Raw genomic sequence first — 24,765 nt, forward strand, 5'->3', positions numbered from 1 at the left:
TTATATTTCAAATTTTATTATTTTTAATAAAAAAAAATATATGGTATACTTTTTCAAACTCTTTATTGCTTGATTTTAGGTTACTCCTAACGGTCATATTTTCAAAATTTTAATATCTAAAAAGTGTATATATTATAACTCTTAACATAGGTTCATATTTATAGGATTATCTTCTATCTTGCCTAGTTAGAGTTTTCTCAATTGATCTCTATTTTCATATTTTTCTATCATTCCATCATCAATGTCGATGAAAAAAAATATTGATCTAAATGTTCTTTACGTTCTTGAACCTGAATCAAACAATTTTGATCTAAATGTTCCTTACAATCCTGAACCTGAATCGTCGGATATTGATTTAACTCTTAGGCTTGGCCTTCTTGAACAGTCGGATAATGATGTACCTGATCCTCTGTCATTAGTGAATCGTCCGAGGAAATTCGATGATTTGAGTAATCGGGATGCTGGAGATAAGGACTTTCTTCGGATTTCTTTGGACACCAAACACATTGAGTAATTTTCTATTTCTTAGTATTTTTATTTTATTTCAAGATGATTTAATTCTTGAAATATATATTCAAGATCCTCATTCATGTCACAATATTATATATATATTCTTCACAACAATTCTATCCATTATCTTATATATAAGATGATATAGTTCTTCTTAAAAATTTTGATTTTTTTAATTTTGTTTACATGCAATATTATGATATTTATATTCAAATATTCTTTCTATATTATTTGATCATATTCTTTTTATTTCAGACAAATTGGTGATCAGGGCCTTGCACAAGAACATCCTCCTCCTCCTCAACCTTTGCAGCCACGTAATATTGATTTTCTTAACCATCCTGATCCTATACCACCAATAGAACCGCCACTTAAGAGAATTCGGAAGCTCGGAATCGTTAAAACAGACTTGATCGATCCCCCTCCGTTTGAATGGGCCACCACTCATCGTGCTAAAGTGCATACTATTGAGTAAGCGATCAACTTCTTAATCTCTTATAAGTTTTTCTTATTGTTTAAAACATATTTATACAATTTTTAAAAGATAAAATATTTGTATCTTTCATTGAAAATATGAACTATTAATTTCTGTATTTTCATGTTATAAGATAATTTTTACTGTTCTTGAGATCTCTTTAATTAGTTATTTTTATATTTGTTCTTCAAGGTTATATATATTCTCAATTGAAATTTATGAAAATTTGATATCTGTAATGATATAGATATTAAGTTAATTTATAGTATTTTTTATTATATTTTGAATTTTATTAACATCCATTGTGTTTATTTTCAAATACCTTATATCACAAGATTTTAAAATTTTATATTAATTTTTTTTATTCACAATGTAATTAAATAATACAACTCTTAAAATTGCTTGTTGTATTCTTATTTTATTTGGATTCCACAAGTATCTTCTTACTCAAGTTTTATTTTATTTCAGATATCTTCTATCAAAAGGAATCAATCAAATTTCAGATACGATGAAGTGCAAGCATTGTGAAAGAGAGTTTAACATAAATTACGAGCTAACCGAGACTTTCAACGAAATTGAAAGTTACATCCACTTGAATAATAACAACATGAACAACCGAGCACCAGACAAATGGATGGATCCGATCTTGCCAACTTGTGAATCATGTGGAATGGAGAATAGTCTCAAACCCATAATTGCTAACAAGAAAAAGTCCATCAATTGGCTTTTCTTATTTTTGGGTTCTCTTTTAGGTTGCTGCACGTTAAACCAACTAAAATATTTGAGCAAATATTCGACGAATCATAGGACTGGTGCTAAGAATCGTCTTGTCCATGACGGGTATATAGTGATTTGCCAACAACTCAAGCCTAACACTACTTTGATGATTCGCAACTAATTTGAAAACTAATTTGAAAACAATTGGTTTCTTTATTTTTTTTGTTATGATCTTTATTTATGTTTTCATGAACTTAGAAGTTGAAAACAATATTGTTTTTCATTGACTATAATTAGTCAACAGTATTTTTTTATCTCTTGTTTCCTATGTATTTTTTAAATTTATCTATTTTTTAGCTTATAAAATAGTTAAATACAAACTTTAGAATGAAAATAATAAATTATGCTATGATGAGCTACGAGAAGAAAATTATAGAATAATCAATTCAAACTTTAATTAAAGAAAATTTCAAAATTTGATGTATTCCATTTTATATGCAAAAATTAGTTGATTTGATTTTATATTAGTTAGACGTGGATATATCATTAATATATAGTTTTAAGTATTCAAATAAAACTAATTAAAATGACATTTTGACATAGTTATATTTTAAATTAACTATGCTAATGCAAATATATTTATATATATTTTTTCAAATAAAAAGGATTAATATTTTAAACTGGCCAACAATTCTTATTCATTAAAATAATAACTTTTTAAAATATATATTTTTAATAACAATTAAACAATTAAAAGTTTAATATATATTTTTATAATAAAATTTATTGTCTTTAATAATTTATTTAAATTTATATAATAAATCATTTAAAATACAATAGTTATAATATTTTTGAACTTTTTAAATTTTAAAAATAAATAATTTATAATATAATATTTATAATAATTTAAATATATATATACACATAATTATTTAGTTGTTTTTGAAAATGTATATTTTAAATAATTATTATTTAAAGAATATAATTTATTGATCAGTGGAATATATATCCCACCTTAGTAGGGTTTAAAATTTATGTATATATATTTTATTTTGTATATAACTTTAAAATTTAAAAATTACATTATTATATATAAAAATTAAAAATTTAACGTAATTTTAAAGAATCTTATCATCCCCATATCAGTAGTTAAGGAGACGTTTGAGTATTTTGTGCACAATATAAAATATTAAAAAGTTTATATTAAAAAAATCAAAATAATATATATAAATTTATTTGAAGGTTTGAAAATAATATAAATCTTTTATTTTATATGTTTAAATATTAATGAATTATTTAAAGATGATAATTAAATCATTAAAAAATTAGTAGATTCAGTTATTATTAAAGTGTTGTTTTAAAAATTTATTGATTTTAATAAAAAAAAAAAGATGATGTGGTATACTGGTTCAAACTAATAACTAACCACTTTATATATATATATATATATATATGATCAAAATATAATTTTTAATTAAAAAAAATAAAATAATGTGATTTATAAAACGTGTATATATAAACTATCTTGAAAGTTGTTATTAATAAAGATTAATTTGGTTTGAAACAAACAGACTAACTGTTGAGTTAACAAATTTTATATTTTCAAATAATAACATTTTTTAAAATAGCTAAGAAACAAATCAAACAATACATTCTTTCTTGCCCTTTTCTTGATTAATCTTTTTTTCTTGTTTCTATGTCCTTTTTTCTTCAATGTGGTCGTCCATGGAATATTGATCTAACTCCTTGTCTTGGCCCTGACCCTCCAGTGGTTCTTCCGGAATCGCCGAATAATGACCCTGACCCTCGAGTAGTTCTTCCTGAATCGCCGAATAATGTTCTTCCTGAATCGCCGGATAATGATCCTTTGTTGAGCTTTCTCGACCATCGGCCACCAGTGACATGCCAGAAAAACCAAGGTGTCGGTTTTGTCGGACATAAGTACTTTCTTCGGACTTTTTTTTCTTTGGGATACTAAACACAATATTGAGTAATCTTTTAATTCCTTGACACATTTATTTATTTTTTAAATTATTTTAAGATTAGGTAGTTCTTGAGATATATCAAGAAACATAGTTCGTCTAATAAAATGAAATATCTTATTCACAAGAATTTTGATTTCTTTTACATGTAATAGGACGATATAATTCTTGAGATATTTGTTTTTTTTTTATTATGTTTCTTTTCATTATAGATCAATTATCTTTAAGATAAGATAATACAATTCTTCTTTAACAAATTTGATTTCATTTTTTATTTATTTAAATGCAATATTATTATGTATCTTGAGATCTCTTATATATGTATATAGTTATTCACATTTTTTTTATTCATTTCAAACACATTGAGCACGACCTTCCATAAGAACATCCTCAACATTTTTGTTCACTTAATATTGATTCATTTTCTAATCGTACAGTCTCTAAATCAGTATTACCGCAATCAAAATATATTAAGGGAATAAGGAAGAATCATCACAATCTTAAAGCCCGAAAAACAGAAGCGATTCTTGCTTCGTTTGATTGGGCTACCGATCATCGTGCTGAAGTGCACAATATTGAGTAAACGATCAACTTCTTAATCTCTTCTAAGTTTTTCTTATTTATTTTAAACATATTTGTACATTTTCTTAAAATAAAATATTTTTATCTTTCATTGAAAATATGAAATTTTGATTTCTTTAAATTATAAGATAATTTTGTACATTTTTTTATTAATTATCTTTATTTTGTAGTTCAAGATAATATATAGTTTTTCATTATAAATTTATAAAAATTTGATCTCTTTATTGATATAGTTATTAAGTTATTTTATAATATTTTTTTATTTTATTTTAGAGTTTTTTTATTAAGAAATTGAATTTATTTTACTGAATTTCTTAATTATCTCTTTATTTTATTTCAAATACCTTCTATCAAAAAGGAATCAACCAAATTTCAGATATAATCAAATACAGTGAAAGAGAATATAACTTAAATTATGGGCTGACCGAGACTTTCAAAGAGGTTGAAGATTAAATTATGCGAACAAGAATAACCGACACCAGACTTTCTTATAATTAGTATAATTACCACTTTTTTTATTTCTTTTTTCTGTACTTTTTAAACTTATTTTGTTTATTATAGTTTTAATGAAAAAATAGAATATTGATTTGTTTCTTTAATTTATATTAAATTAATACTTACATCTTTCCTTTTATCAATATTGTTATTTATACCTACACATTATTTAGGAATAATTTGAAAATTAGTTTAATTTTTGGTATGTGAGTGCTTGACTGTACATAATAGATATGACTATAGATTTTTAACTTTCTTTAATTAGTAAAATTAATTATAGTTCGTCCAGCGTTTTTCTTCAGATTGTCTAGTTAGCGAAGATTTTTCGATTTGACCAATAATTGACCAATGATAATATTTGTGTTCTCCGCTCCGATCTCACATCGATTCTACCCGAACACTATAACAACAAATAAGTATATAAATTTATCGATATATTTATTTATTTTTTATATTTGATAAAAATTAAAATTTATTTCTGTATAGTTATATGAATTTTAATATATATATTATATTTAAAAAATTAGTTTATATAATTTTTTTATTTATTTTAGAAGATACGGTATAAATGGTGCCCAGATTCTTCGAAACCGAACAGGACAAGAATAAAGTTTTGAAAAAAAATCTGTAAAATCAATAACTAAACCGATAGTTTACCGTTTTCATTTTACCGGTATATTGGTTAACTGATTCTAACGGTTCCGATTAACCGTTTTTACCGGTTAAACAGTTGGATTTATTGAACTATTTTTTTTAGCAATTTAACCGCCAAACCTGTAATAATTTAATTATATATTTATAATTTATAATAGTTATTTTTAAATATTAAATATATTATAAATAATATTTAATAATATATATCAGTTATTTTTAAATTATAATTTTTATAAAATTATTTTTAAAAATAAATATAATTTATATAGCTATTAATTTAAAAAATAACTTTTAATATATATATATATATATATATATATATATATATATATGAAATATTATTATAATACTATACCATAGAAAAAAAAAGAGAATAATATAATAGAATGACACAAATAAGAAATTTTAAAACAAATATTTAATAAATTTAATAGTTAATTTAAAAAAAAATTGAATTATCGATTTCTGATTAAACTGGTTAATCAACCGGAACTAGTAAAATCAGAACCAGTAAAACCGATACCAATACCAATACTGATTGATTAATTGGTGTGTAAAATAAGAGATAAAATCGAACTTAACCGATTAATCGATCACGTAAAACAAATTCATGAAATAAAATGGGAAGGAACGGTAGATGCATTCCGGTCCCTATCTGCTTATTGGCATTCTTAGGAGCAATAAAATATAAGGTATATGAAAGTTAATGAAGAAAAGTGAATAGACTAATAGTGAAGGTGAAATCTAAATATAGAATTGAAGTAGAGGGGGGCAAAAATGGTTTTATATTTTGTAAGAACAGACAGTGAAAAAATAATGAGGAGGTTGTGAGAAATTAAAGCCGACGAAGAACGACGTTAACGGGAGAAGCATCAAACCATAGAAAGCGGAAGAAGAAGATCGAAAAATTTTACAGAATCAGAGCGATAATCCGAGCGAAGACGAGGAAGAAATAGAGAGATCGATCGATCATTTGAAAATTGATTTTTCATCATTTTCCTTCATGTTTTATCAATCTGTAGAATTATGTGTACATCTTTGTGGTCTCCGCCTCCTTAGATTTTATCATTTAGGTTTTGGAAGCCTCAATTGAGCTATACGGAGTTGATCTTCTCATTTTTATCCGTCTAGATTTGACGTAGGATTTGGAATTTCATGCGGAATGGAGCCTTTGATTGAGCTATGCGACTTGATTGCGAAGAATCCTAATAATTTCAGAGAGAAACTCTCGTGGATGTGCGGAAGAGGTCCTTCGAATGAGGTTCTTGTTTCTGGATCTCCTCGCGTGACTCGTCCACAACTCAATGCGGTCGTTGCCGTTGCCAGATTTCTTTCCAAATGTCCTGACAACAGTGATACCCGGTCCGAGACACTTATCCTTGACTTCCTCCGTGCCATCCCAGCGTCGTTCAGCCAGTCTTTCTGGCCGCAGTCGTTCGGTCTAGATGCTATTGCTACTTTTTACAAAGATTTTATAGGGTATGTAGCGAAGGCTACGGAATTGTCCGAGGACTTTGCTTCAGATGTGTCTGGGATCATGGGAGAAATCGTGATCTCTGCTGTTAGTAACGTGAAGGAAGATTTGGGGATTTGCAGGTCGTTCCTGAGGGTGTTGGCTCGGAGTTTTCTGCCTGTTCTTCCGTCAGATGGCGACAAGTTAATTATTTGTCTCATTGATAACTTCGTGAGCAATGGTTCCAGTGAATTCTTGCATGGAACACATCACACATCGTCTTCTATTAGTTCTCCTTCTCCTGCAAGCCGGTCTCAACAAAATGGTGTCAGCGTGGCTGACGACGCCACTAGTGCATCTTCAAAAGGGTCTGCGATGAATGGTTGGAGAAGTGCTGATCAGATTGGGGTGGGTGCTGCAAATATGGGGTACAATGACGGAGGAGGAGGCAATACTAAGCGGATGGTAGCATCGTTTGAGGAGGAGAGTCTGGAAGGTCTTGAGAAACAAGAAATTGCATTTAGAATGATAACGCACATCTTAGATAAAGCAGAAGTTGAGACTAAGCTGATGGAGGATGTAATGAAGATTGTCAATGAGCAGCTACAATTGATGATTGCTTTCCTTAAGGTAAGATATCTAAGGTTTCAGTTTCAGTTTATTGCAACATGGCAATCTAATTTTCTTGGTTGTGTACGCAGATAAGGAAATCTGAATGGTCAGAACATGGGACTCAACTTAAAGCTAGAATCAATGCAAAAATATCCGTTTACCAGGCTGCTGCTAAGTTAAAAGTTAAAATCTTATCCTCCCTACATCTGGATGCGAAAACATCAAAACACATGGCACTCAGAGCTGCTAGTACATTGATAGATGGCGCCAAAGCATGCTTATCATCTGTGTGGCGAAAATTGAGAGTTTGTGAGGAACTCTTCAGCACGTTGCTTGCTTTAATTGGGCAAGTTGCAGTTACTCGGGAAGGTCAGCAGCTTCGAGTTTTACTAATTCACTTCAAAATCCTTGTTCAAGAAGCATGTGTGCAGGTAAAATATATTTGGAATGATATATATTTAGTCAGGTTGATAACATTTGCTAACCTTGCACGATATTTTGTTACCCAACAGGCTGACACTTCTGGTGCTAGCCAGGGGGTTATGTTTGAGAGTGTTCTCAAGACAAGCTGTGAAATAATTGAATTTGGTTGGAGCAAGGACCGGTCTCCTATTGACACTTTCATATTGGGGTTAGCGACAAGTATTCGTGATAGAAATGATTACGAGGGCCAGGTTAGTATTATCTTGCTTCTTTACTAATAAGACTCACTCTTACACTAGAATGTCTTTTTTCCTTTGGAAAATATCAAATTTTCATTAGAAAAACAAAGAATGTAAAGTGCCTTAAGAATTTACAAAAGGGGGGAAGGGGTGGGGAGAAACAAAAAATAAATACAAACACAAAAAAGTTAGATGCCAATGAGATATTCTGAAGGAGAGTGCATATTTCCCTTGAAAGATCACAGTGAAGGAGGATGTGGTGATGTGGTCAATAGTCTCCTTGCTCTTCATGCAGAGACACCACTCACTAGCTAGATGAAATCCCTTCCATTTGAGTTTCGTTGATGTCAAAGCGTTCCTGCGAATTGCCTCCCAACCAAAGAAGAAGATCCTAGATGGAATTTTAGCTTTCCACGCTAGAATGTCTTAAATGCATTAAAGCAAGTAGAATTCTCAAGTATATAGCATGCAAAAGGCTTGAAATGTTGAAATGACGAATACAATCATTTAAAGTGTGTCATTGAGAGAGGTTTGAAGAAACTACGATAACCACTTAAACCAATTAACTGGATTTTGAGACATGCATATAAGTACCCCTTGTATTTGCCTATTTTTTACTGGAGAGTCAGATAATCTTTCTGTTTTTATGCATCTTGTTGGCCAATTAAGTATGAGCATATTGTTTATCGATGTTACTGTCTTTAGCTGTCATAGAATCAGTGCATACTATTAATTTTCCCACGAGTCAAAATCGCTTCATACCTTTGTTTTATGCTGTTCAAAATGACAAGGCTAGATATTTTGTTGTCCTTTTATTCACAAGATACTTGGTAAAATGTGTTAAGTAAGAAGGTTAGTAATGGGAGATCTCTTATTTATTCTACATGTTTGCTTAGAAATTTTGACATGATTGGTGAATTTGGTATGACTTGGAGAGAAAAAGTATCCATGAATGTGTGAAGCATAAGCCATGATTGCAATTTTGATGTTTGACTATTGAGTTTCCAAGTAGGGTAATAATATCATTTCTTTCTGCCAAATGAATGACTAAGAAGTGATCTACTTCTAATATTAATTCATTTGCGGCCCTGGCTACAACTAGGAAACTGTCATATCTTTTATCATTGTAGTATGATTTTATGTATAAACAATTGTCTAATTCTATTATTAGTTCATTAAAGAACAATAGGAAAACATTGATGAAGATACTTTGTACTTCTAAATAAAATAAAGACATGCATTTGAGCTTAAATAACTAGAGTATTGATTGATATATGGTTTGAGATTTTGTATATGAACTCATCAAGCACTAATCAAGGTTCAGCTCGAAGAAACATTACATATGTAGATAGCCCTGTTTACACCATTATGCAGCACTGGGTACAACTTGGAAACTGTCATATCTTAAAGCACAGTTTCTTATTTGTTAGGTCTTCTTACACATCATCTTGATCCTGTTATTTTTGGCTACAAACACATTGTTAGTGTAGCTGATATTGGATATTCTAATGTCTTCAATGTTCCCTGTAGTTCCCTAGTGATTGTATGTCTAGGCTAGATAGATGGATGTTAGCTTTTTGTGTCATTAGTTCAAAATTTCTCCATGTGATTGTTTTCCATAATTCTTCTCTTTGAAAATACAAAAATTCTCTAAAATCTACCTTCATTATTTGTCTGGGATGTTGGAATTCAACATTGATAAGACTTCTCTATCTTTGAAGTTTAGGACATTGTTTCAACCAGTCATATTTAAAAACTTGGTTTAATTTTTATTGCTTAAAGTCTTTTAAATAGATAAGCAATGTGTCCCACACATGTTTTACTCCCAACATTGTTTAAGAAAGAAGATTTATCATCACTGAAAGCTATAGCTTAGTTAATTATTACTCATTACACCCTGAAATCTCAATCATATCCACTAAACATCACCAAAAAATATCCAAAAGATGAAAAATACAATCAATATTTCTTAGTCTGTTAGTACATTTGCCTGCGAAGGTGGAATATAATTCTCCTAAACGTTGGTGATCCAATCCTACCCTAGGACGATACCATTGTCTGCCTTGTTGTTTGAATACTCTTCTTTCCTTTCTCTCCAAATGCAGTAGATTGTCATCCCCAAGAACATTACTGTAAAGATACTTCAAAAATGATTTTATACAACAGCTAAAATCTACTGCTGCACTTGTATCTTTTCTGCTAAAGAACTGGAATTCCTATCTGGCACAAACAAGAAATACATTCTTATTTTTGTCGTTTTTAAATTTGTAATGTATTCACACATAAAAAAACTACTCTATCAGTTATTTGTTCTCATGTTTCTTTATTGTTGAAGGACGGGAAGGAAAAGCAAGCTGCTCCTGTTATGCAGCTTAACATCATACGTTTGCTAGCCGACGTGACTGTTTCAGTGAAGAAGCCTGAGGTTGTAGACATGATATTGCCACTCTTCATTGAAAGTTTGGAAGAGGGTGACGCTTCAACTCCTAGCTCGATGCGACTAAGAGTATGAGGATGCAGATAGTTGATTACATTATAGACATATTTTATCTTCTTGACATGATTTTTTATTTTATTTTGGTAAGGATCTTAACATTATTATGGTCTAAATCTTGTTTTTATTATGTTCCTGCAGCTTCTTGATGCTGTTTCATGCATTGCGAGTTTAGGCTTTGAAAAGTCATATCGTGAAATAGTTGTTCTCTTAACAAGGAGCTACTTGAGTAAGTTAAGTAATCTTGGATCTACTGAAAGCAAGACAGTGGCACCAGAAACTAATACAGAACGTGTTGAGGTATTATGAATCATTTATGCTTTGGAGATTTATTAATTGGCCTTGGTACCTGTTTCTCACTGTAATATCATTCTAGACCCTTCCTGCAGGACTTCTGTTAATTGCTAAAGCTCTTACAAACAGTAAATTACGTTCTGACTATCGTCATCGACTACTCTCATTGTGCTCAGATGTAGGTCTGGCTGCTGAGTCCAAAACTGGAAGGTAAAGTATCCCAGACCTGACAACACATAATGCTCATTGATCCTTTACTTTTGTTCAAATTAAGAGGCACTGTGATTGACAGATTGAATATTTGACCTTCTTAAATAGCATTTTTATTGGGTTGAGTTACAACCTTAGTGTTTAAAAAAACTAATTCTCTGCAGGAGTGGAGCAGATTTTCTTGGGCCACTGCTACCTGCTGTTGCTGAGATATGTTCGGATTTTGTCCCTAGTGTGGATGTGGAACCTTCACTTTTAAAGTTGTTCCGCAACCTTTGGTTCTATATTGCTCTCTTTGGGCTGGCACCACCTATAGAGAAGAATCAAGTTCCAGCGAAGCCAGTTTCAACTACATTGAACACTGCTGGAAGTACGGGCTCTGTTGCTCTTCAAGCTGTGGGAGGTCCTTACATGTGGAGTTCTGATTGGTCTGCTGCTGTTCAGCGCATATCCCAAGGGACACCACCTCTTGTAAGTTTCCACTTTTCGTGGGCTTTTTTCCTCAACTAGAGTCACGGTTATTCATTTCAATGCATCTTGCTCCAAGAATGATCTCTATGTCGTGTTGTATTTACTTATCTTTTTACTTCCTTTCCTGATTCCTTCGTTAGCAGTTTTACAGAGGATTTTTTTGTTAAATTGATGGCCAGACCCTTTATCCACCTTGAAGAGTAAAGTAAAATAACAATTTCTATACTTAATTATCACCGTTAGTTTAGGTGCACCCATAATGGCTAGTATTGACCTGAATTTTTTAATCCAGCTAAATTTGTACATCCAAGAAATTGAATATCCTTGTGGAGTTGTTGGGAGTAGAAATTTTTTGGTGACTTTGAGGATATCCATATCATATCTGGTACATAATGGATATGGTGTCTATTTTAGTAATCAATCGTGGTTTTCTATTTCCCCCCTGGATGCAACATTGATGGCTCTAGCTGTGTATAATGTATTCTACTATGATAGATAAACCTCATTTATCACAGGTAGTAAGCTCTGTTAAATGGCTAGAGGATGAGTTGGAGCTTAACGCACTTCATAACCCTGGTAGCCGACAAGGAAGTGGCAATGAAAAAGCTGCTGTTACCAACAGAACTGCGCTTTCGGCTGCATTAGGTGGACGAGTTGAAGTTGCATCCATGAGCACCATTTCAGGTGAGATCAGTCCCTTGTACTAGGAGGAGAAAATATTGTTCCTCAGGTTTCCTTATGTTAATGTGAGCTGGAAATGATTTTAGTATAATTTATGGTTATGGACATAAGTTATTATTTGTAATTTGAATAGTTAGAGCTCTTGGCCTCTGTAACAGGTTACCTTTCTTTCTTCCATCTGTCTAAACTTTATTAGGTGTGAAGGCAACCTATCTTCTTGCGGTAGCATTTCTGGAGATAATACGCTTCAGCAACAACGGTGGCATTCTTAATGGTGATATTAGTATTGTTGCTTCCAGAAGTGCCTTCAGCTGTGTTTTTGAATACCTCAAGACCCCAAACCTTATGCTAGCTGTCTCCCAATGCTTGACTGCAGTAGTACATCAGGCATTTGAAGCAGCATTGTCATGGCTGGTAATCAACTTACTTCTGAGAATCAACTATTGTCCTCTTATTGTTTGCCATATGATATTGCTGTCAAAGAAATATAATTATGCAGGTGATATTCAGTCATATTGTCTTCTGTATAATAATGTGATGGATTAAATTTTCTGCCTCTCATTCTGACAAGTCAGCGTTTACAAGCTGATGACAAGAATTCCTCTTCCTCGGAGAAATGTTTGTCTTAGAGATATTATTCAATCATTCTATTTAATTTGATTGAGTGGTGTGATTCATTATTGCAGTTTTCCACTGCTCTTTCATGTCATGGAAGACATACACTTTGTTCTACCAAAATGCTCTTATGATTGTTAAATTCATTCTGTAATTTGAGACAGTTAACTGAAGATGCTAGTTTTCCCTTTAACCTGCAATGTTAGATGAATCTTAAATTGGAATCTGTTAGTATATTTATGCAATAACCTTTTATATAGTTGGATCTATAGTCTGCAAAAAAACTAAAAAGTAAAGATGTAAGAATACTTCTGAAAGCTCAAAATCAACTGGAAGTTCTGATGGGATGTCTGGAAGATGCAAAGAATTTAAAGATTGGGAGTAGCATTGTAGATGAAATACGCTCATCATCACCTTGCATATATTAATTTAGGTTGTCTAAATTGCCCCACCAATCTAAAATTCTATATATTTCTCATTATTTAGAATGTCCATGATAATACTGACCAAATGATCAGATAGTTCATTGTCCTTGTCAGTGGCATGGAAAACAATTTAATCTACAATTTTTTATAGTACATTTCTAGTAATGTTGCTTGATTTTTTTTTTTGATTAGAGAAACTTTTGCAATGCTTTTCTTGGATAACATGTATTTTCTTGCATTTTCTTATGGATCACATGTTTAATAAAAACAAATCTGTAGGATGACCGAATATCTGATACTGGCGATGCTGCTGAGATCAGAGAATCCGTTCTCTCCATACATTCTTCTTTTCTTATTAAAAGTATGTCGCTGAGGGAGGAAAATATACGGAATGTCTCTGTCAGCTTGTTGACTCGCCTTCGAGAAAAATTTCCTCAGGTACCTACTTGTATTTTTTAGGTTGATGATGATGTCTCCAGTTTCTATCAGAGTTCATATTCTGTTTCTCACTTTTCAAGAAACTTTTTTCTGTCCTCTAGTCATATTAGAGTTTAATGTAAGCTATTGAATTGTATCATAACAGATCTTGTGGAACACCTCTTGTCTGGACTCACTCTTACTTTCCGTGCCCAGTGACTCTCCATCATCTCTTGTTAATGATCCTGCATTGGTAGCCACAATGCGATCCTTGTACCAAAAGATTGTCCGTGAATGGATCATTGTCTCACTTTCATTTGCCCCATGCACAACCCAGGGTCTTCTACAGGTTAGTTTTTGAAATTGGCAAGTGTTTTATTTCTTTCTGTATCATTGTTATAGTCATGATGTACATATTTCAGGAAAAGCTTAGTAAAGCTAACACATGGCAGAAAACACAGCCTGCAACAGATGTGAGCTCACTTTTGTCTGAGATTAGGATTGGAACTGGAAAAAATGATTGTTGGACTGGCACAAAGACTGCAAATGTCCCAGCAGTTATGACTGCTGCGGCTGCAGCATCAGGAGCAAACTTGAAATTGATGGAGGCCTTCAACTTGGAAGTGCTTAGCACTGGTATGATTAGTGCAACAGCCAAGTGCAATCATGTAGGTGAAATTGCAGGCATGAAAAGGCTATATGACAGCATAGGTGGTATCCAACCAGGTGCTTCTCAAACTGGTTTTGCGGTCACACTTCAGAAGTTGAAATCTGGAGTTTTCCCTCCTCCAGTGCCACCTCAAAGTGAGACTTTCAATGAGATGATGTTGACCAAGTTTGTGCGTCTACTTCAACAATTTGTCAATAACGCAGAGAAAGGTGGTGAACTTGATAAAGCTTCATTCCGTGAAACTTGTTCACAGGCTACTGCACTGCTTCTTTCTCAGCTGGTAAGTTTGTATTTCATAACCTATCTCAACTTTCTTGCTGCTGAAATGAAGGTTGATCCCACACTGTCTTCATGGTTAATGATGTGAAATATTTAGGATTCGGACTCAAAGTCCAACATCGAGAGCTTCTCACAACTTCTACGACTTCTTTGCTGGTGTCCGGCTTATATTTCAACACTTGATGCAATGGAAACTGGTATATTCATCTGGACATGGCTAGTTTCTGCCGCTCCACAATTAGGATGCCTTGTCCTGGCAGAGCTTGTTGATGCTTGGTTGTGGACAATCGATACCAAAAGAGGTCTCTTTGCATCTGAATTGAAGTACTTTGGGCCTGCAGCAAAATTAAGGCCTCATCTTGCACCTGGTGAGCCTGAAGCTCTTCCAGAAAAGGATCCTGTGGAACAAATAATTGCTCATAGACTATGGCTTGGTTTCTTCATTGATCGTTTTGAGGTGAGGAAATACTTCAATCCTAGACTCAAATCATGCTTTGACAGTTTTAAAGTTACTGAAGTTCCCTGAATGTTTACATTATGCTTTACTTAGAATTGGTTGTGAAATTATTCCTCAAATGATTTTTGGAAGCCTTTTGCGGTTGTTGCTGCGTTTGCCACTTATTGTGCAACTCAGGAGATATAGATGATTTCTTATTTTGATGGAGGTATATGTGAAGAAGCTTCTATCCCAAATCTGGGATAGACACATAGTAAATTGCAAGCCAAACAATAATTAACGAGTAGCTTATCATGCGGTTAGTCTTTCTAATATACAGTCCCCGCGATAGTCGTCAATGGAAGGATTTATCTACGGTGAATCAGTTATTATGCATATAATAGGTTGTATTTTTGAAATGAATGTGGTAAATGGTATATAACTCATACAAATCATTTTGTTTATTTGCCAAATATATAACTGTTTTGTCCATATTATTATAATTTACTTCTGGTTGATGGTTTACTTCATTCTCACTGGTATCTTTTCATTTTCACCTGAATTTATTCCATCATTCAGGTGATTCGACATGATAGTGTTGAGCAACTTTTGCTTCTTGGTCGGTTGTTACAAGGAACCACAAAACCTCCTTGGAACTTTTCCCGTCATCCAGCTGCTACTGGTACCTTTTTTACTCTAATGCTTCTAGGGCTCAAGTTCTGCTCATGCCAATCTCAGAGCAACCTGCAAAATTTTAGAATGGGCCTTCAGCTACTGCAAGACCGCATATATAGGTGATCAAGTTATTCTTTATTACAGGCTGTCACTCATGCACAATTTTTATCTTTGCTTCCTTCAAGCTCTGTTTGTTTACACTCTTATGTAGTAGCATTTGAACACACCTGTATTTGCAATTTTACCTTTTCATCTGGCTATGTTCATAAACTAAGATACTTGAGGACAATTGAGTTGTATCTTGGAGTTGATACAACTGAACATTCAATACCATCACCATTTTCATCTTAAATATATAGGCAGGACTGGTGCATTCATCTTCTTGTCATTTACATTATGCACAAGTTACATTATCACTTTAGATTAATGAATCCAATACTATGATCCTAATAACCATGCCCATTCTATACAGTCTGGTACTTGTGACCTCTTACTCTAGAAATTGATATGAGATAATGATCAGGGCTTTGAAGAACCAGTAGAAGATGATATGAGGCCGCAACTTTAGAAGATATTTAAGTTATTTTCAGTAGATAAATGTTCTTAGTCAAATAAATAGTATCTAATTAGAGTTGGTATTTAGTTGGACATTAATATATTAAGCTTGATACAGGTCCTCCTTGGGCTGGTTTGCTTATGAGCCCGAGTGGTATGATATGATCAATGTGAACTTTTCACAGAGTGAAGCTCAATCTGTCTCTATGTTTGTTCATCATCTAAATGAGCATACAGACTCTCCAATTGATCCAAAAGGACGAGGGCGGGAAAATGGAAGCTCTTTGAATGAATCGGTAAGAGTTGAAATCTGCAGTTATATATGTTTTTGATGTTCTGACTGTAATCATTATCTCTTTGGTGGCTTCATCCTCAGTAATTATCTGTTTATAGAGCACTTCTTTTATAGCCTCCTTTACTGCAGCTGCATTGTTTATTCCATGATATTTGCAGAAGGATCAGTACCATCCAGTGTGGGGCCATATGGACAACTATGTTGTCGGTAGAGAAAAGAGAAAGCAATTACTTTTGATGTTGTGCCAACATGAAGCTGACAGGCTTGAAGTTTGGGCACAGCCCACTAACTCAAAGTAATCATATTTTTCCATTTTCTTTCCCAAAAAATTCATGCTGTCATTTTGTGGCTAGCCTACTATATTTTATTGGGTGCATCATCTCATTTCTGAACTTTCAATGTTCTAATATTATTTCAATTTTGGGTGCCATGGTTGTGGGGGGTCATGCTAGCATCCTATATTAAAAAAAAAAATTATTTCAATTTTGATTTTCTGTCATGTATATTCCAGGGAAAGTGCACCATCTCGTCCTAAAATCACCTCAGATAAATGGATTGAACATGCTAGGACCGCTTTTGCTGTTGATCCTCGCATTGCATTGTGCTTAGTCTCAAGGTTCCCCACAAATGCTTTTCTGAAGGCTGAAATGACTCAGCTGGTTCAGGTGGGCCAATCTTGCTTTAATTGCATATTTAAGTAGATTGAATTTTAGTTAAAAAAGGACAGGAATCCCTACTAAGAACTATAAGAAGCAATGTGAAATATTCCAAGTTAATAATGATTTGATACATTTTCCAAAGATATATGGAGGTCAGTCTGACAATTATTTGATACTTTGAGTAGTGGATCAAGTGTAGAACGAAACATCTTCCTACAACTTTATGAAGTGTATGTGAAGTCCATGGTCTTGTTAAACTTAAATCACCGAGGTTGTTATCTTTGTTGAAATCTACTTACTTATTTTATCTAAAAAGTTATCCTTCTTAATTTCCAGGACTTTTTCTATTGCTCCTGAGTTCTTTGAGACGTGCTTTTAACAAAAAAGAGTAATCTGAAGTTAATATTAATGCTGAAAACTTCCTTACCAATTGAAAGAGTCAAATGTTCTTTTGTAAGAAACGCACTTTCTTTCTGGTCAGTTATAGAAGATGCTCTGTGTATTGCTTCCTTGACATCCTATAGGTCCACCATAAGATGAATTCGAATGTTGGGACATTTTTAACTACCTTTGTGAAAGTTCTTATAATATTTGCATTGCCTGTTGCAGTCTACCATAGTGGAACTTCGTTCCATTCCTGAGGCTTTGCCATATTTTGTTACCCCAAAGGCCGTTGAAGATAATTCACCTCTTTTACAACAACTGCCTCACTGGGCAGCCTGTTCAATCACAATGGCACTCGAGTTTCTTACACCCCAATATAAAGGTCATCCACGAATTATGGCCTATGTTCTAAGAGCTTTGGAATCCTATCCCCCTGAGCGAGTAACCTTCTTCATGCCACAGCTTGTGCAGGCCTTACGATATGATGAAGGGGTGAGTTATCTTGCTAATTTGTTAAAAATAATCATTCATAATTTAATTTCTGTTTCCATATCTTTATAGGTTTGGCTGTATATATATTGTCTCTATCTTCTAAGCTTTATGTGGTTGAGCTCATAGCTTTTGGAAATTCTTTTGGTTCTTGATTTGCTGGATTCAAAAAGTATCAGTGGCTTGTATTATGGTTCTCAAATATTTTATAATTATCCCTCTTACACAAATCAAACTATACAACCCTTGTACGAGTTGCTTTCAAGCTTAACCATTGATAAATCATACAGTTTTAGTTGACAATTCTTCTCTTATGCATTTATTTATACTTGTACTTTGTCTTAACTCTTCGACTAATAACTATTCAAGTGAGTCCATCACCATGAGTGAGTAACCAGGAATTTATGTTTGAATATGGAATTTCTGATGATCATGGTTGGTCACAACATGATCCTACATAACGAATGAGAAACTTAACACTCTAGTATAACTTCCCTTTCTTATGTTTTATCACTGATTGGAATTTATTCAAACATATTTGTAGTCTGACTAACTTGGCTCTTAGAAGCAGATGTTTCACACGTAATTATGGTGAAGCTAATTTGCATTCTTGTGTGTTATTTTTGTGAGCAAATGGTGGTTTCCTATTTGCAGAAATTGGTGGAAAATTACCTGGTCAGAGCGGCCCACAGAAGTGATAAATTTGCCCACATTCTTATATGGCAAATGGAGGTATACATATATTTTTTTATTTATTCTCCTTGTTCTAGCTTCAGAACAGTTTGGTTCTGCTACCGCTGCTACCATATTGTAACATTTTCTTTTGAGATTGGCAGGGTGAACTAGTACCGGAAACAGGAAAAGATCCTGTTGTTGCCAGCAAGGTATTTCCCTTCAAGATATTTCGTTTGTTTTCTTTTGTTATATATATCATGAAGTTATTGAATGTTTTGTATTTTCTTTGTAATATAATCTAGGCCTTCAGGACAGTGTAGGAAGAGATTTGATCAATAAGCTCCTACCTAGCTTTTTTAATTTCACACATTGAGAAGTACCACCATTATGTTAAAAATTACACAAAAGAAATAATCATACTACATTAATACCCGAGGAAGGATACAAATTAGTGTATAGGTTTTTCGCAAAAAACTACATGATAGGTCATCATCATCTTCAAAGCTACAATAAGCATGAGAGTTCTATTGATACGAGAGGGGTTTCAGCTAGCGGATAACCCCGTTAATAAGCTGATTAGCAGTTAAGAGTTGATTAACAAAGCAGTTACTAACGTTGGGTTTCTGGCTCCCTCTTTTATGTTTCTTGGGCCTTGATTGATGTGGGTTATTTGAGACTACTTCCGAATAACCCACTATCCAATCAATGATCTTCTCATCAATCAGATCATCCAAATCATTAACCAAATACCCTCTATTTAAATATATATATATATATATATATTTATACCCCTAATATCTTCTGTTACCCAAATAACTTCATAGGTCTGGGTTTTTATGATTACAAGTCTTAACATCTTTAGATAAATATAATGTTACAACCAGAACCATGTGATATATGTGGATGTAGTCTAACATGGATCAATTTTTTCCTTTGCAGACTAGTTCTTTCCAAGCAATATTGCCTATTGTTAAGCAAAGAATAATTGATGGTTTCAATCCAAAGGCCCAAGATAACTATCAAAGAGAATTTGACTTTATCGATAAGGTGACATCTATATCTGGGGTGCTTTTCCCTCTTCCAAAGGAGGAAAGACGAGCAGGCATCAAAAGGTATTTCTCTATGATAATTAAATGAAGCACCAGACCATGTATTTTGTACATGTGGATGTGCTTCTGGGAAACCTTTTTTTGTTTATACAAGTTTTTGTTATTCACTTGAGTTTGTTTTTCTTAGGGAGTTGGAAAAGATTACATTGAATGGGGACGACCTTTATCTTCCTACTGCCCTCAATAAACTTGTCAGAGGTATTCAGGTGGACAGTGGAATACCCTTACAGTCAGCTGCTAAAGTTCCTATTATGATAACATTTAATGTGGTGGAACGTGATGGAGATCTAAATGATGTGAAGCCTCTAGGTTGCATATTCAAGGTATAAATAATTCATGCATGCGCAGATTGTGGGACTGCATTATGAGTATAAAATCCCCCCTGTTTTTTTTTCTTTCCTCCTTAGTGGTCACGGCCATGTTATACTAGATCAAAAAAATTCTAAACAGGCCCAAAGCATATTATAATTCCTAAAACATGAATAGATGAACAATAGACGATACTCTTTCTCCATGTAGCTTATATTAGATTGTCTCCTTAACGAAGTTTAAGCAGATGTACAACAGTACAAAATATGCATTATAAAACTTCTAATACTGTAGCACCTCACCTATATGGTCGCTGGATGTTTAAATAGATGTACAAACTTTTGAACGGAAAAAAGTCCTCAAATAAATATAAAAATATTGGCTATTTTCCCACATCTTCTATCATCCCTCTTTCTTTCAAAATGTATTACAAATAGGCTATACTGTGAAGTATTAATCCTCCACACTCACCAAAAATAAAGGGAAGGTAAAAAGATAGTAGATTAATTTGTTAATGTGAAGGAGCACATTCTCAAGGGTCTCCTGCATTCTTTATCTGACGCTAAATTTAATTGTGTCTGGTGAAGGTTGGAGATGATTGTCGTCAAGATCTCCTTGCTTTGCAAGTAATCTCACTGCTCAAGGATATATTCAGTGTCGTTGGACTTAACCTGTATTTGTGTCCCTATGGGGTGCTGCCTACTGGTCCTGAGAGAGGAATAATTGAGGTTGGCTAATTTTACTGTTTTTTTTCTCCTCTTTTATGATGTTCTTTATGGTTATATTCAATTTTATATACTTGAGGTTTTATACTTTTGAACATAGGTTCATGAATAATTTCATTAGATGATTTTTTTTAAGATCTAATGCAGTATTATACAGGTTGTGTCTAATTCAAGAAGCAGAAGTCAGATGGGTGAAACCAATGATGGTGGTCTTTATGAAATATTTCAACAAGATTATGGTCCTGTTGGTTCTGCAAGCTTTGAGGCTGCTCGTGAGAACTTCATTGTTAGTAGTGCTGGTTATGCTGTTGCGAGTCTTTTGCTTCAACCAAAAGATAGACACAACGGGAATCTTTTATTTGATAGGTATATGTTTTTTTACCTCTTGTTAAAACTCATCCTTGTAGCTCTAGTGGAACAACTGGCAAATGATCATATAGAGCATTATGGGCCTTTTTTTGTGACTCGGGTTTAATCCCTGGGGTGGTTAGCAGGATTCCCCTTTAATTAGGGCACCTTTGGGCCTTTTTTCCATAGCTTAAAAAAAGAGTAAACCCATAAATAAGCCCTTAAAATATATGTCTGCTAGCCTCCTCCAAGGAATTATTCTTATTTTTCATTCAAACTTTGAGCCACATAGGATCAGTTTTGCTAACGTCCATATCAGGCTGGTAGTTTATATGAAAAAGAGCCCGATAAAAATGGTTCACATCAAAATGGTTTTATAGTTTAAGGACTTGTATAAAAAACAATAGTTTCAAGGGAGGATTTCAAAATTGACGAATACTTTGAGGTCTTATTTATGGTTTTACTCCCATAAAACTTATAAATTTTTGCTTTGTTTTTTCCATTTATGAATAATTACTGAAATAACTTTTTCAACCCATCCATATGCACAACTGTTTATTAAGCGCATGGTGATTGGCTTTAATATTATAGTACTAAATTTTGAAAATTAAATGTGATCGCAGTGTGGGAAGACTGGTTCATATTGATTTTGGTTTTATCCTGGAAACATCACCTGGTGGAAACATGCGGTTTGAAAGTGCTCATTTTAAGTTGAGTCACGAAATGACTCAGTTACTTGACCCATCTGGCACAATGAAAAGTGAAACTTGGTTCCAGTTCGTGGGGTATGGATCCTCTCTGTTCTTTTCTTCTTTCATAATCTACATATCATATATTAAGATAGGCGACGAGTCTTTACTAATCATTTCAAAGAGCACATGATTAGAAGATGAAAGTCTTAAAATACATCCATAATTGACTTGATTTGTTATCTCGAATCCTTTCCAAAACAACACTTAATAATCAAATTAAAAAATAACTTTATGTTATCAAACTTCTACTGTTTATGTAAGAAGATGTGATAAACTAGGGTTATAAAAGAAAGGAGATCAAAACCAAAGAATATTATAGATTGAGAAATAAATAGCCCAAGTCTTCTCTTTTAACATACATAATCTAATAAGAAATACCCTAGCTACTTCCTCTACTTATAATAGTAAGCTAACAATATCTAACTAGTTATATTCTTCAACTAATTGGCTTAAGTCAGGCCCATCGATGCTTAGGTCCGTTATATTCTTCAACTATTAGGCTTAAGTTCAACAATTAATCACCATTTAACAATCAGATTAGAAGAAATGAAATGAACCTTGTGTATTTCCATGTCACACTATTTTGATATGAATATTTAGAAATAATTTATCAAATTGGTTAGATCTAAAATAAGAACCTCCTTCTTATACGATCCTACTATGGATAGCCTCGACTTCACCCATCTTAGGTTCCATAAGTGGGCAAAAGTTAAGTTTGTTTGATAAAACTGAAAATGAAGTATTTAGTTAGTTAAGGGGCGGGAAATAAATGTTGAATAAACCAAATAAAAAAATCTGAATTTTAAGTAGTTAATTAATATGTTGATAAAATATGGAATTAATACCTTTTATATGAGTTTACCGAATCAAGTCAAGTTTTCTAACTTAATTTAAGTTAAATCTAATAAAACTAAATGATCTTAAATAAAAGTTATGAAACACCAAATTGGTTTCATAAAATGTAGAGATGATTTAATTTGATTAATTAACATGGTTAAATTGAAACATTCTCTGGTGTATACAGTTTATGTGTGAAAGGTTACCTTGCTGCTCGTCGATACATGGATGGTATCATAAACACGGTACTGTTGATGATAGACAGCGGATTACCTTGCTTCAGTAGAGGCGATCCAATTGGGAATCTTCGCAAGAGATTTCATCCCGAAATGAGTGAAAGAGAGGCTGCGAATTTCATGATTCGAACATGCACAGATGCTTATAATAAATGGACCACTGCTGGATATGATTTGATTCAGTATCTGCAGCAGGGAATCGAGAAGTGAAAACACGAGGAAGAAGAAGATTTTCTCATTTTTTTAAAACATGAAATCGTATTATTTTTATGTATCTCATTATTAGGAGCCAATTTTTTTCTCAAGGTTTAACCACTGTTAGTTCTGGTGAAGAGTTTGTAATATTATTGAGCACATAGATTATCTCACTAATTGTAATTGACAGTGGAATCCCTTGATATTTGTATCCAAAAACTGAAATGGCCAAAACTTATACCAATTAATTATTAGTATGGGCTTGTTTGATCTCGGGTTGTTTCAAAATAATCTATTGTAAAATAGTATTTTAATATTTTACTTGATTATTTAAATATGTTGTTACGGAAAAAGAGGAGTCGATACAATGGCATGCCCCAAGTCATAAATAAGGCCCGACCCTTCCGAGAGTGAATGAAATTCTAATTTATAGAGTAGAGGATCAAAACGAAAGAAGAGACATTTATGGCTCGACGCCAAAGACAAATTTTGCCGAGACGAGGGTGCAACTTGCGTGACGGTTGTGAGGAGGGAACAGAGGAAAAAAAAGGCGATAAGCGAACAGATTTTCGGGCAGAAAAGGAACGGGGAACTTCGTGATTTTTAAAAAGTGACAAAGAAATAATAGGAGTCCACCGCACTTCTCACGAAAGTTTAAAGATAGAATCAAGGTAAAGCCTCATCCAGCTAGTAGAAGCTTTTGATTCCCTTCTAATCCTTTACCGTCCAACAAACATTTCTAGTACCAACTAATTCATTCGGGCGAGACTTCGCCAGAAGCAAGCAAGACGATGGCGCTCTACTTCTCCGACGTACATTTCAAGAATATGAATGACTCGCTATGAACTCGCGGTTTTTGGGTCATAATAAGAAGATTAGGTAATAGAGATGGCCGAATGGTTCAAGTTGTAGCATTAGAACTGCTATGTAGGCTTTTGCGAGGGTTCAAATCCCTCTCTTTTCGTACCCAAGATCGAGAATTTCCCATGTCTTGTGATCCCTCTTTGGGTTTGTGGATTATGACCAATCCCTTCTCTGTCTCTGCCCTTGCTCCTGACTCCTTAAGATTTGAAGTCCTCTCCCTTTATTGTTTGTTGATCCTGCTCATACCTTCCTTCCCCTTCTTAGCCCGGTGAGGTCCAACAAAATTATATTTTTATCACAAAGAAGTGATAGGAAGAGAATACTGCTGGCGGTGGGAAGACAAAGAATTTCAGGTTTCGCTCGCTCTAACGCTCGTTTAGTAGACAGTGAGTGGAGTGCATAAGCCCCGAGAGGCGAGCTTTTGAAAGGTGGATTCAAGGTCCAAAGTAGTATTTTTGAGTAGTGGCGTTGATAGGGTAATAGACGACTTTAATCAATCTCTAGATCTTCTCATTGATGGCAAT

General features: G+C 33.3%; 1 protein-coding gene across 1 annotated transcript; it reads left to right on the top strand.

The window, feature by feature from the left end:
* Nucleotides 1-6,226: 6,226 nt before the first annotated feature.
* On the top strand, nt 6,227-23,647 carry LOC124941322 (phosphatidylinositol 4-kinase alpha 1-like). The gene is made up of 26 exons (XM_047481623.1): nt 6,227-7,498; nt 7,570-7,911; nt 7,993-8,154; nt 10,478-10,648; nt 10,778-10,936; nt 11,013-11,140; nt 11,305-11,611; nt 12,127-12,295; nt 12,489-12,706; nt 13,612-13,770; nt 13,916-14,098; nt 14,172-14,699; nt 14,796-15,155; nt 15,714-15,928; nt 16,483-16,660; nt 16,818-16,954; nt 17,171-17,324; nt 17,928-18,194; nt 18,846-18,923; nt 19,028-19,075; nt 19,806-19,978; nt 20,103-20,298; nt 20,872-21,012; nt 21,167-21,375; nt 21,981-22,142; nt 23,134-23,647. Exons 1-26 carry the CDS (start codon nt 6,578-6,580, stop codon nt 23,390-23,392), a joined length of 6,024 nt encoding a protein of 2,007 aa, XP_047337579.1. The 5' UTR covers nt 6,227-6,577; the 3' UTR covers nt 23,393-23,647.
* The last annotated feature ends 1,118 nt before the right edge of the window (nt 23,648-24,765 follow it).

This window comes from Impatiens glandulifera, chromosome 6, assembly GCF_907164915.1.
Source record: "Impatiens glandulifera chromosome 6, dImpGla2.1, whole genome shotgun sequence".
In the NCBI taxonomy this organism is placed as follows: domain Eukaryota; kingdom Viridiplantae; phylum Streptophyta; class Magnoliopsida; order Ericales; family Balsaminaceae; genus Impatiens; species Impatiens glandulifera.